Source organism: Python bivittatus, unplaced genomic scaffold (assembly GCF_059951505.1).
Source record: "Python bivittatus isolate LINGU-HERP-01145 unplaced genomic scaffold, Pbiv_v1 ctg000700_np1212, whole genome shotgun sequence".
NCBI lineage: Eukaryota > Metazoa > Chordata > Lepidosauria > Squamata > Pythonidae > Python > Python bivittatus.
The window spans coordinates 30840439-30854814 of record NW_028277098.1 but is presented as its reverse complement, the minus strand read 5'-3'; the positions used below and the strand labels follow the sequence as shown (position 1 = coordinate 30854814).

General features: G+C 36.2%; 1 protein-coding gene across 6 annotated transcripts in view; it reads left to right on the top strand.

Moving 5' to 3' along the window:
• ADGRL2 (adhesion G protein-coupled receptor L2) overlaps window positions 1-12844 on the top strand; it is a 206916-nt gene extending 194072 nt beyond the window's left edge. For 2 of the 6 annotated variants that reach the window (XM_088153880.1, XM_088153881.1), the window contains exons 18-21: window positions 1734-1862; window positions 3394-3490; window positions 7617-7745; window positions 11373-12844. In XM_088153880.1, the coding sequence (XP_088010006.1) occupies window positions 1734-1862; window positions 3394-3490; window positions 7617-7745; window positions 11373-12127 (1110 nt within the window). In that variant the 3' untranslated portion in view covers window positions 12128-12844. Of the gene's footprint in view, window positions 1-1733; window positions 1863-3393; window positions 3491-7616; window positions 7746-7965; window positions 8048-10553; window positions 10607-11372 lie in introns of all 6 variants that reach the window. The other 4 variants (XR_015798463.1, XM_088153883.1, XM_088153884.1 and 1 more) reach the window with 4 other exon arrangements.
• Window positions 12845-14376: the final 1532 nt, after the last annotated feature.

The following is a 14376-nucleotide window of genomic DNA, read 5'->3' as shown; positions in this document are numbered from 1 at the left end:
TCTTCCCTTGAAATCAGTAGTCTCATTCCCTTTCGTGTTCTGATATTTTGAGGCATATTCGGCACAAATTTAGTTTAGTATTGTTTGGCTGGGTCTGTGTGAAAAGCTATTTGTAGAATGGATTTGAGTAGAAAGCTTGCCATCAGAAGGACTAGTATAAGCAGACAATGTCTCTTCCTTCACACTGCATTCATAAAACCCAATCTTCCTTGCTCTCTGCTCATTGGGAACCCAATACTATTTATTTTTCTTATATTTATTATCTGTCTTTCTATGAAATATGAAAAAGTGTAGCCAAAACCAATAACATCTGAAAATAAAATAACATAGTAATCTAAAACCATCTAGATGGGTTCAAATGAGAGCTTACCCAAAGAGCAGGCAGTAAAACATAATTGAATGAAATACAGGTTAAAACAAAGAACAGTTGAAAAAACAAACCTGTTCTTTAAGTTAAATACTTGTTCCATTGCTAACAGGTAAAAGCTATGAGTAAAGGGGCCTCCCTTGTTTGGGATTTCCCAAAATCTTTGTGTGCAGCCATAAGAAAGATCTTTCTTGATTTCTAGCCAAATGTACATCAGATGCTGTGACAGAGAGAAAAGTGCCTGGATGATCTCAATATCTGAGTAGGTTTATACAGATATCTGCCTTCCTCAATCAGTGTAATGTGAAAGCCAAACCATGTTTAATGTCTTGAAACGTTGATTAGTGACTTAAACCAAACTACATTCAAATAGCTATTTGAAGCTATTGAATTCTGCCTTGAATCTTCAATATTCTGTCATGACCACAGTGCTTAAAATAAGAGGAATGATCATCTGTGTATCAGCAGAAAATAATATTTAGTTGATACATCAAAAGTGTTAATATTTGGTTGTACCCAAATACTGGCCAATGGAATAGTATAAAGGTAGTCCTTGATTACTGACCACTCATTCAGCGACCGAAGTTGTGACAGCGCTGAAAAATGAGATTTACAACCAGTTCTTGACGTTGCAGCCATCACAGCGTCCCCATGGTCACATGATCACGATTCGGGCGCTTGGCAACTGGCTTATATTTACGACAGTTGCAGCATCCCACGGTCACGTGATCATCATTTGCTACCTTTACAGACAGCTTCCAACAAGCAAACTCAGTGGGGAACCTAGCAGGAAGTCACAAGTTGTGGTCACGTGACATCGCACTTAACAACCCGCGGTGATTCACAACCACTGACAGAACTGATGTAAGTTGGCACAGTCCCATGATATTTCATTTTACAACCCTTTGCTTAGCAACAGAGTTGCCAGTCCCTATTGCTGTTGGTAAGTGAGGACTACCTGTATTTAGGAAACATACAAATGAGTTACTGAAAAATATGTCATGTTTCTTTTTCTTTCAAATTTATTTATATATTTATTTATTAAAATTTGCAGGTGGTCTGCTAGTTTTCCTAAGGAAAACTTCTGGAGCGAGAGGTGCCACATTATAATCTGCCCCCAAAGGTGTCACTATTTTTCCCCTATAATCAATATTTGGGAATATAATTGGGAATGTATTGTACAGTTCCTCAAACATACTAAGTGTTGAGAAAGGTTCAATAATTTAAGTACAATATTCATGTGTGTTTAATTGAATATCTAATACTGGCCCCATTCTAAGGAGCTATATGGTTCATTTTTATTATATAGAAATCAAAAAGGAAAACATGAATGTATCTGATTATGAGCACTGTTATTCACATATAGGTACGCAAGGAGTATGGCAAGTGCTTCAGGCATTCATATTGCTGTGGAGGATTACCCACAGAGAGTCCACACAGTTCGGTAAAAGCATCAACAACACGAACCAGTGCCCGCTACTCCTCTGGCACTCAGGTAACAAACATTCTGATGGTATCTTCTAATGACAGCATCTTTTAATTAACCTTGCTTATCAAACAGCCCTTTGAGATATGTACTGTTTAGATGCACTAATTGTATTCTCATTATTACAGCCTTGTTGACAGTCATTTGATGCATACACACAGACACACACACACACTGTATGCCAATTCAAAAATTTCTCAAAGTTTGGAATTTGTGGTGGTAGTTTTAAATTCTTTGGTGGTTACAGGTCCATCATAGATTTAGATAATAATTCTCTTTGATTAGAGAATAACTGAGTGCAACTTTATAAAATAAACCAAGTCAAATATGAAACTAAAGTATGCTTCTTATAAAAAAAAAAAGTTTCAGAGAAGATTTCCAGATGGATTTTTCAGATACCTATTTCAAAAAAAAAAATTATTATTATTTTGGTATGTAAAATAAGGCTACCTTTAGGGTAACTTACTGGGAAATCACTTGCATGGCCTGCTGTATATTGGTTATTACTTACACTTTTGCTAAATACAAACAAGGCCTCACTGTTAGAAGTAAAGAGTGTCATTTATTTGTGGGGTTTTACTTCTGATTATGTTTGAAGATATTTGGAGTATGTTTGTGTATTTTATGCATGTGAAAATGGTAGATGAGCTTTTGCATATATATATAAAGTACATTTTTCCAAGGCCTTACTATCCACCTTTTTTTTTTAATCTATGGTTGTTATACTGGAAGAGAACCCCAGTCACCTACAAGGACACCTGTAACTAGTAATGCATTTGTATTTAAGCATAATTGTTTCCCTGAATAAGGCCCTCGCGTTTATATTACATTATGTTTTTTTCCCAGATTTATGTGGTGTTACATTTTTTTTCCAGGCAGATGAAAAGAACTGAGAATGGGACTAGGCCACTGCATTTTATCTGTGTGTGTGTCTGTTTCTATAGCCAAGTCTGTTTTTTCTTCTAAAAGTACTGATGAATTATAACTTCCTCAAATAGAACATAACTGAAGCCCCACAAACATTTAACTCCTTAACTTTCCTTCATACTAGAGCTCAGCTTCTCTGGAAGTATTGGGAAGTAATCATAAAATGGCTTAGAGGAACTTCAGTAAAGCATATAAATTACATGAAAATGTCAGGCCTCAAATTAGTGGAATGTGGCTGGAGGACAAGATTGTTAATACCTCTCTTAGCATCAGTTGGTCAACCTGGAGAGAAAATAAAGCACCACAAGCTAAACACTGCCTAAAAGGCACCAAAACTTCAGAAGCTAATTTGAAGCCAAGCACATCACAACCTGTCCTCTGTAACTACTCACTCTTTGTCGGTAGCACAATAATATGCATGACATATAATAATCAAAAGGAAAGCAACAGCATAGTCTGAAACACATTGACTTCGAAGTAAGTACTACTCCGTTCAAGAAAAGGGCTTACTTAGGAGATCTCATTAGATGATTGCAGACTAGTAGCGAAGTAGTAGTTTTCTGGAGCGGTGTGAGATGTGACAGTTCCACCTGATTTTCTTTACATTTAACAGAGCCGAATAAGAAGAATGTGGAATGATACTGTGAGAAAACAATCTGAATCTTCCTTTATCTCAGGTGATATCAATAGCACTTCAACCCTTAATCAAGGTCAGTTATTTGATAGATTTCACTCTACTTTTTTAATGGTATTTCTTAAATAAAAATGTTGAAGTTTTAGATTGCAGTAATTAAACAAAATAAACAGATGTGCTCTGGGAAGTTACTGTAGGCTAAAGATCTCAGCATCTGAGTGAAAACAGACACATGTAAAGAAGACTGTTCAAAGAAATTGTAACTCAGACTATTTGTCTTGAATAGATTTAAAACTCAGTTCCTTCATCTCCTTCCTTAGGATGAAAGTTGACACTCGCATTCATGGAAAGCGTATTTAAATAAGTCTCATCAATAATTTAACTTAAAAGCAAGAGTATAATTTTAAAACTTTGCTAACCTATATATTCTAAAACTGAAACAGAACTACCAGCACAGTAAAATTTTAAATGCATTAGATTACCATACCCAGTTTGCCTGTAAAATCAAATTAACATCAGCTCGCTATAAAAGGCATCTGCAAATATATTTTCCTTCCAGTATAGTTCTGATCATGTCTATAATGTAGAGCATTTCTATGCCACATGACAGTCCCAGGGAAGGAGGTAAAACTCTGCTTACTTTTCAGATCTTGGGTTAAACCTTTGTCACTTTAACTCAGAGTTAATATTTATATGCTTTCAACCCTCTTCAATAGATATGTTAAACAATACTAATATGTTAAACAATACTAATGTCCCATCTGAAGGTAGCCAAAATGGGATTTTAGGGAAAATGGGATATTAATGCACAATGTTTGCTGTAAATTTGAAGCCTTAAAATACTCACCCAAAAATGGCAGGATCACTTACTCTGTTCAAACCCAGTGGATGAGAAGAGTCTTGTCAGTTGAATGGTCAGAAAAGCTATTGGATAACTTTCAATGCTAGGGTCTAATTCTGCCATGACAATGATTGGGTGATAAGATTTATTATGCCACTTCAGTTTTACAAAATAAATGCATGACTGTGGTCAGCATTACAGGAACATTGCACAATTAATAACATGACTATTTCAAGCTGAGCATCTATTGCCAAAGATGTCACAAGCTACATTGGTTTAAAAAGTTGCCATTTGCTTGTAGATTCTTCCAGTGCAAAAGAGGATTTTTGTGCGAAAGAGGACCATTCATACTTTGATTCAGCAAGAGTTGGTTTCCATAACAACATTCTCCACACATGCAAATGTTTCTTCATTGTCTTGAGAGAGATCTGTATACACAAAGCAAATATTCTTAGATAGCTATTCCCTTATGAAGTCATTAAGAAGTACAAGTGTCCTCTTTGGAGAGAAGGAGAAGCAAATGATGATACGTGCATCATAACATGATGCAAACTGCATCATGACATCATTAAATAATTGCACTATCAAGATGTCATGATCCATGTGCCATCATTTTGATGTCATTGTGCCTTGCTACAGACACCCACATTAATTATTGTTGCTGCAACAGACGGAGAATTGGAGTCAAAATGCTATTAAGTCTCTCTCTTTTTGGTATATAAAAGATTATAAAAGCCATTTCTGAATTATCTCTAAAATAAAGTACAAAATCCAGTCAGGCTGAGTAATCTACCCAAACTGCTTTTCATTTTAATGACTATTTTTAATGTTCATCAATACTGTACACAACAAAAACCTAATCCTTATGTTCAAATGTGTGTAGTGCTGGTATACCCTACAAGGGATTTCTAGTTGTTTGCAGCTTCATACATCATTTTTTACCCTTGCTGTAATGTATGTATTATCCTTGATAGGAAATACGAACCTCCCTTCACCAAAGCCAATGCTCTGTGTTTTTCTTCGCTAATTGTTATGCAATGCCAAGTAATTATGTGCAAAATGGAGTGATCTGTCTTTGCAACATTCTGTTTTCCCCCCAGAACTGGTCAATCTGAGTAAGCTAAAAGTGGTTTGTATATTTCTGCAAGTGTATCTTCCAGAACAGGAAGTAGTTAATGGAGTTCTGGAGGTGGTCCAGTCCCCAAATGAGCCAAACTGAACACTGTAGGAGAAAGTGAAATGTTCCAGTGATGAACTGATCCTTTATGCATATCTGTAATACCAAGCAACTCAACTCAGATGAATTTCAGGAATTCTTTTCCTGCTTTTCTGGCAAAATAAAGACACTGCAAAAAAATTTTCTTTGATCTAATCCCAATCATTGTCTAAGGCTCCCTTCTACCTTATGTGTTAGCAGCTCTTCCTTGCCACAACAATAAACTTTTCCTGGAAGTGGGAGGGGGGAGAAAATTAGGAACAGGGAGCAGAAAAATACTACATGTTAAACACAAGCTGAATAGTAATAGAAGAATCTGAGAGAGGATATTTCTCCCTGGAAAGTAATGTTGCCAATAGTGTAAAAGGATTTATTGTCAGCTAAATATATAATGCCTCTTTCTATCATTTCCATAAAAGGAAAAAAAATAGCTAATCAGATGTACTAACCTGCAGTTCATAGTCTTGATTCACACACCAGCTATAATATGTGTTACACTGGCCCAGCCATTTGGCTTATAAACCATGGTTTGATGTACTATGTAAACTCAGATTTATTCAATCAGCCATGGTTAAAACAATCTATGGCTTAGTATGCTACGCAAGTCCAATAATAATTTGGCTTCAACTATTTTTACACCTGTGATACTGGTTGGGCACAATTTAAGAGATGCTGTGAGATCATCCCAATGAAATGTGGATGTGCTCAGTAATACTAAGAAGCATGGGTGCCGGATTCTTAGTTTACAGTGAAAAAAGGGCCATGCTTTGGAGTACTCAGAATTAGGGAATTACTGTTCAACTGTACTGTGGTGAGTATACTGGAAACAGTATATGTAAGAGGATAGCAAAGAACTATAGCCAATTGTATGATTCAACTGAAACTATAATGCTTAGTTATTATAGTACTAATTCTATGATATGTAATATAGTGAAAAAAGGATTTAGATTGCCTTTGCTCATATTTAGAGTAAGCTTTAAAAATCAAATAAATTAAATCAAATTGCAAATAAGATTAACATAAGCTGACAGTATAGCAGTTCCCTAAACTCCAGGATTTTTACTACCTACAGTAATAATATTTTGTGTAGTGATAAAAGCATTAATATTTAAAATGTAATATCTGCTACTATTGCCACAATGAGAACCTAATCAATTTAAATTTTGTAAATACATTTTTAGACTGCTCTGTGTCTCATCTTGGACCTGTCAGACAGTATCAGACTCCCCTATATACTTTCAGACTGCTCAGTAGAAAAGCACTTTCACCTAACTTTATTGGCATGTCCACAAAGCAGTAGAGTTTTTGTATCTACTTAGACAACTATATTAATATAACAGACCCCAAATCGGTGTGATGTTTCACATGCTGAGTTCTTACCAAGTAATGTTGTATGTGGCTGCTTCATTAGAAGCTTATTGAAAAGTGTTGATGCATTAGGACTGAAATTGCAGAAAGCTTTTGGGTGAGCTTTCATTGTGTTCATTTAAGATTCTTGTTACAGAGAGAGCAGAGATAACTTAAAGATAATTGACTTTACAAATCCTCGCTGATAGTGCAGCATGAAGCCATTTGACCTATAAAAATATATGAATGATTTACCTTCGACCTCTCCTGCTGCTGCTCCTTCAGCATGTGTTCGTTGCATATAATGGAATAGACTTCTTGCAGCTTGCCATCGCTTACCTTTACTTTGTTTTAAACTATGCTAGTGACAACCCTTGACTGTTGCTATCAGAGATTGCCCATTGCTCTGAATTAACAAAATGTTGATGTATCTAGACTGGTGCTTACCCATGGTTAAAGTTACAGACATTAAGTTGTAACATCTTGAAATAGAACATTGGTCTTTGTATTTAATTGCAATTCATGTTTTAATAGCAATTTTGTATAAATTAGCAAATGTCATTCTCAGCAGGTGTTTACTTTGGGGATTTGGCCAGCACCTGTGAATTACGGAAACCTAACTACATTTTCACTCTCTTCCTTCAAATTAATAGTTCAAATACATTCAGAAATGTTCAGCTGAATTAAATTTGATGGGATATACACGACTTGTGATGAAATTAAAAATATATACTTTATTGGAACTGTCAGCATCAAATGAAAGAGCTGATGTCTCTCTTTCTGTTTCTTTTGCTTTAGGAGTGACTGGCAATTACCTACTAACAAACCCTCTTCTTCGACCGCACGGCACTAACAATCCTTATAACACATTGCTCGCTGAAACCGTTGTATGTAATGCCCCTTCAGCTCCTGTGTTTAACTCACCAGGTGTGCCCACACTTTGGGATATGTTGATTTTGCATTTCTTTTTAGATTATGCTTTGCTCCAAGCCTCTTCTCTTAATTTAGTTGGAGCTAGAGTTTCCTTTAGAATTCTTCTCCTTCCGATGCTACTGATAATGCCAGGCTTGTAAAACTGCACTATATTATAGTGTTAATCCTTTACCATAATAGTATTTGCCAATAATCATCCATGTTTTTAACACAGGTGGCATAAATCTTAATATACTATTGCAGGACTGACACCCCATGCTCCGAGAGCCCATCTTCAAGATATATATCACTTAGAGGTATCACATCTATGAAATATAAATTGAATCAAAAGCTTGCTGAGAACAATCTGCTTATGGAGTTGATTAGACCATTAAACCCGCACAAAGGCATCTTGACATCTGCACTGTCCTGCTGTGGGAAACTGCATCCGGAGTCACATTTAGAGGCCAACTATAGTATAGTGCAGCTTTATAGGAGCACTTTGTTTTGCTGTGTTGTGTTTTGCTTTGTTTCCTTAAGAAAGTCATCAGATGGTGGCTAGTCTTAGAAGAGCATAATTGTGTGGGATATACAGCCTGATTGCTGGTGCTAAACTCAGATGCTTAGGACAGAGTGTGTCTTCTGCTGTCCTCTGAGCATTTGTCACCTAACTTGACATTGCTCTGATCCATTATTCAGTTGTAGAGAGAGTAATTCAGTACAACAGGCAGACCTGTCGTGATTCCAGAATGTTAGCATTAACCGCACCGTTGTTGTACTATACTGGCCAACAGCTTTTCTTAACTAATGAGGCATTTAAAAATTAAAAAATGCACCTGTATTATTAGTTTAATAAGTGCTAGTTTTTAATGTAAGTGAAATCCTGTCTTAAGCATTATGTAATATGCTTTAAAAAAAACTAAATGTATAAGCTGTTATATCAGTTTTCCTTATTTTTAAAAGTGAACTGCAGTTTCTGTGTTCATTCTCGTGTTTTCTTACTTTCCTTATGCTCTCCTCTAGCAACCTACAGAGAGACAAGTATGGGAGTAAAACTTAACTTTGCCTATCAAATGTAAATTTTTTCAGCATGATTTTTAATGGGCACAATTAAAACATAACTAGCAGTCATGAAGTAGACTCAGCGGGCAAGTGGTTCACAATTTCCAAATTAAATATTTCCACACTCAACAGTACATGGGTACTGCTTTTTGGAAGAACCCCCCAAAAGTCACTAGGTCTGTAGCAAGCCCTATTGGTCACTGATGATATCCAATGCTGAAATAATTTGCTGCTTAAAACCAGAGCACTGTTGAGCAAAATGCTTAATAATTGACATAATATTTTTACATTCCCACAGTAATCTTGCTACAGGCTAGGAAAGACTTCAAGTGAATTACCTGATCATGGGCATCTAAACTTGCCTCTTTAAAACTGGCTTAAGTGCATTGGAGTGTGCTTAACTCTGCAGTATATCACAGAAAATTCTTTAAGGATTATTGAATATGCTTTAATATTTATTTAACAGAATATGAAGAATTAGATTATTAAGAAAGAGAGAGAGAGAATACCTTTATAAAGGAAATTAATATCGGCATGTGGTCCATGCATTGGTTCTCTCTTATGAATGCCATATGTTCCATATGGATAAAGCTTTTGCAAAAAAAAAAAAAAAATCTAGAAATATATATGAAATTACCCACCTACCAAACTTGTTTAATCGAAGCCTAGAGCTTTTCAAAGACTTGCTATCTTTTTAACTAATTCAGCACACACGAATGGCTGGAACAATACAATGTAAGATTAGCTGCAGCTTTTTACTTTTCAATTAGTATTCCATAACCAAAGGGGGAAAAAAATATCTGAGGCATCAACCCAATGTTTCTATCTTTACAGAAGCAACTTTGAATTTTCTTGGTTAAGCTGCAGCTTTAAGTACTGGCTGAAAGTAAACCTGGAAACATTTTTAAATGCACACACAACCTTTTTATTTCTCCATAACTACTCCAAGCCTTGCATATAATGCAGCAGCTTCACAGTGGTCAGTTTCATTCAGACAACGGTACTTCATTCTTCCTTAATAGTTCCAGACATTGGTCTAGAACAGTAAAAGCAATTCTTCCAACAGCTCACTAACAAATCATCTAACTTTCCATGATCCATGCCATTCAGTTTCTTTAAGAACTTTTTTTTTCTTCCTTTTTGTTTGGGAAGCAATGTGATGTCTTAGTTTACATGTCTTTGTGTCTCTAGAAAAATGAATTTCTTTATCTCCAGTAAAAGAACATTTCACCATAAAATTCCAATTTCTCTTTCTCTCTCTCCCTCCCTCCCTCTTCCTTTCCTAAACTTTGTTTCATCTTTCCAGCAGATGTACCCAGTTTTTCCATTTCTTCAGCAGTTGAAAGTTATCGGCTCTGACTGATAATCTCCCATTCCACAGCTAATATTTCTTCTTTGGTTAATTTCTGTGACCCATGCTTAGAGAAATTCCTAACATTTCTGCTTTTGATTTCCATATGCCCATGATACCTATGGGCTTAACTCTGAATAGACTATGTTGGTTCATACGGTTCTGTCACTGTGACTGATGCAAACTGCAGGGCTGCAGGTAAACTTTGACTTTCTGAAGCCTGGGGCCGTTGCTGGCACTGAGAATATGAAATGCAACCCCCCCCCCAAAAAAAAGCACATTAAAGTGGGAAAAAGCTGTTATTGCTAGTAATCTAATTTGCTGAACCCTTGCTCTGACTAAGTTGCTGAGACGCTCAGTAATTCTTCATCTTGTTACAATAAATCATTTTACTTTCTTTTATATATCAGCTACTCTTAGGCCAGATAGCCTGAGCAGACAGACATGATGTGAGTTGTCCAAAGTGAGTCATTCCACCTGCTGTCTTTCCTGTGTTGGATGGTGCCTGTGGGCCTCAGTCCCTTTCCGTGTGAGAGATGGCTGTCTGTGCTTAACATAGAGTCTCTGTATTTGTCCATTTTTTGGTCATTCTTTTGTTTGTTCCATCTTCAGCTAAAGAAACACACAGACATAAGGAAATGTTAGAAATGTTATATTAAAGTAGCTGCTTGCTAAATATGTGGGTTTATTGTTACGCATTTACCTTCTGTTTTGTACGTGACCTGATTTATTTTTTTTCCTCCCTCCCTCCCTCCCTCCCTCCCTCCCTCCCTCCCTCCCTCCTTCCTTTTCTTTTTTAATTTAGTGTTGTTTAGGACAAATTCTGTTGATTTTGTTTTTTCTGAACCATGATGTTGTACTTATATGCTAAATGTTTATGAATGAATTGCTTTGCATTCATATGCAAGGACATGGAGTCACTTTACTCTTCCTTGCAGGAAGAATTGTAGAACTGAGTCATAAATTGGTACATTAGAGCTTGTTAAATTTGTTTTCAAATTTCAAATTGAAAGTATTATTGAAGCTCCATGGAAAAGCAGTATTACTTTGTAAAATTCTCTCTCTCTTCTATAAGGTATATAACTCTTTACCCTTGGGAATCTCCCAGTCATGTCACAAGTCTTACTTCCAAGTACAACTTTGTCCTGAACTACATTAAAGATTTTCATAGAATAAAATTTTAGCTCTAGGAGAGATAGTAACCCATGGGTGTCCCTTCTCTGTTGCAGGACATTCACTGAACAATGCCAGGGATACAAGTGCCATGGATACTCTACCGCTAAATGGTAATTTCAACAACAGCTACTCTTTGCGCAACGGAGACTATAATGACAGTGTGCAAGTTGTAGACTGTGGACTAAGCCTGAATGATACTGCATTTGAAAAAATGATCATTTCAGAATTGGTGCACAACAACCTGCGAGGCAGCCACAAGAACCATAACCTGGAGTGCACATTACCAATCAAAGCTGTGATCGGTGGGAGTAGTAGTGAAGATGATGCCATTGTTGCTGATGCTTCATCTTTAATGCACAGTGATAATACGGGCCTGGAGCTGCACCAAAAGGAACTTGAGGCCCCTCTGATTCCTCAACGGACTCACTCTCTTCTGTACCAACCACAGAAGAAAGTGAAGATTGAAGGAACCGATAGTTATGTGTCCCAGTTGACAGCTGAAGTTGAAGACCACCTCCAATCACCCAACAGAGACTCGCTTTACACAAGTATGCCCAACCTCAGAGACTCTCCATACCTTGAGAGCAGTCCTGACATCGAGGAAGATCTCTCTCCCTCCCGGAGAAGCGAAAATGAGGACATTTACTACAAAAGTATGCCAAACCTTGGAGCTGGCCATCAGCTTCAGATGTACTATCAAATCAGCAGGGGGAATAGTGATGGCTATATCATTCCCATTAACAAGGAAGGATGTATTCCAGAAGGGGACGTTAGGGAAGGACAAATGCAGCTAGTGACAAGCCTTTAATAGTGTAGCAAAGGAATATTGAAGGCCACATGCAAGTATTAAACAGACTTAATTGGCTCCATGCAGACCCCCTCATATCTGCTTGAAGTGACAATTCTCTTGTCCCTGTGGTTTCTCCCATGTAAAGGAGTTGACTGGACCTTTCAGTTCTGTGAATTTTTATAAAACAAAGCTTTGTATATACACAGAGTATACTAAAAGAATTATTTGTTACAAAGAAAAAAAAAAGAGATACCATCAAGGTATTTTAAGATATCTTGCTGCTGACATTAAAAAAAAAAAAAAGATTGTGAACTAAACACACACACACACACACACACACACGCAAAGTGTTCCAGCCATTTTACAGCAGCAGTTTGTGAACTAAATTTGTAAATATGGCTGCATCATTTTTGTATGCCTGCATTGTATTATATACAAGACGTAGGCACTAAAATCCTGTGGGACAAATTTACTGTACCTTACTATTCCTGACTAGACTTGCAAAAGCAGGAGAGAGATTCTGCACCAGTTTGCTGTTCATGGCAAATCTTTCCCACTAAGGCAAAGGTTGAAAACATGTCTAACCACTAGCAATCAAGCCACAGGCCTTATTTCATATATTTCTTCAACTGTACAATGAACTGTTCTCATGAAAAAAATGGCTAAAGAAATTATATTTTGTTCTATTGCTAGGGTAAAATAAATAAATACCTTTGTGTCCAAACAGAAATATAATTGTCATTAAAGTAATTTTAAAGGATTTGAAGAAAATATTGTGAAATGCTCTTGGTTGCACATATGCTACAAGCTGTTTCTTCTTACACTTGGTAATATGTTTAAAATGCAAACTCTACCCATTTTCCACTTCTTTTTCACTGTAAACAGTGTTCTGCTTTGACATGACTATTCTTATGGCTTAAACTTGATATTGCCAAAAGAACATATTTTCTGGGAAGAATTCTCTTAGATGCCAATTTATGCCAGGCCTTGCACAAATTTGGTTAGAAAAAAACAGTCACCCACATCTATTCACTAGTCATAGATTCAGTTCCCTTTTTGTTCTTTGATTTGGAGAAGGAGGAGGGAAGGTGGGCTAATGAATGAAAGGTGCCTGACCCTTTTAAGCTAAGAGAAAACATAAATATTACTCTTCCATATTCCTTCTGCCTATATTTAGTAATTAATTTATTTTATGATAAAAGAGCTAATTAAATGTACATTGTTTCAGGTTTTTTTTCTCTTTTTCCCCAAATCCCTTTGTGTAAACCTGTTAATAATGAGCCCATCACTAATATCCAATGTAAAGTTTAACACCTGTTTGACAGTAAATAAATGTGAAATTTTTTCCAAATAGGTAAAAATGCGCTTTCTTGCATATGGGTCATAAGCTCGATTATTGATTTTGTGAGCTGGTGAAATTCTACTTAGGACCACTCCTTTACAGTGTTCAGGCTATGTGAAGAAGATTGAAGGAGGAGTCAGTTCTATGCTGCAACTTCATAGTCGCATGTCATCAAGATGAGAAGCAGGAGATTTGTTTAAAAAGTTGGCAGCATACTCCCCCTTTTATATGAGAGATTTTTTAAAATTCAAATAATCTTATTTATTAAAAGAAATAGAAATTGAAAACTGTACAGTCATGTTTCAATCAACTGCAATTATAGGACTACAGTTAGTGATAAAGATAAGCTCATGTTACTGAGAACAAAAAAAAAATACTAATTGTTTTATTTGTAAAAAATGCCATGAATATTCAAGCCCTTGTAAAGATGGTAAAATCACAACATTTTTGTGATATGTAAATTAGCATGACTGTTATTACTACTATTAGCAAAAAGGGAATCAAGGCAGGAAGTTGATACTATGCCCAGAGCTTTATAGTATGTCAACAGCAAACGAAGGATTTAAATTTCACTAAACTATTTGTTTATTCCTCAACATTGGATTGTCTATAAAGCACTCCAGATTCCAATTTTCATTCGCAGTAACTCAGATTTAAATAATGTACTGATTTTTTCATTCTTATTGCTAATTTGTTGGATTTTTTCCTCCCTTTCGTGAGCGTGCGTTGTGTGTATTGTGGCCCTATTAGATAAAACCAACATTATACTGGCAGTCCCTGCCAAGGTTTTCATTAATAATTAAGGCTACTGGGTACAATCCACATTGAAGTTCTACAGAAGCACCACTGAATTGACGGAAAGTTGCATAGCCAAACTTCCCAGTAGCCTTTACATGATGATGAATGGAATTTAATTTAAAGAAAG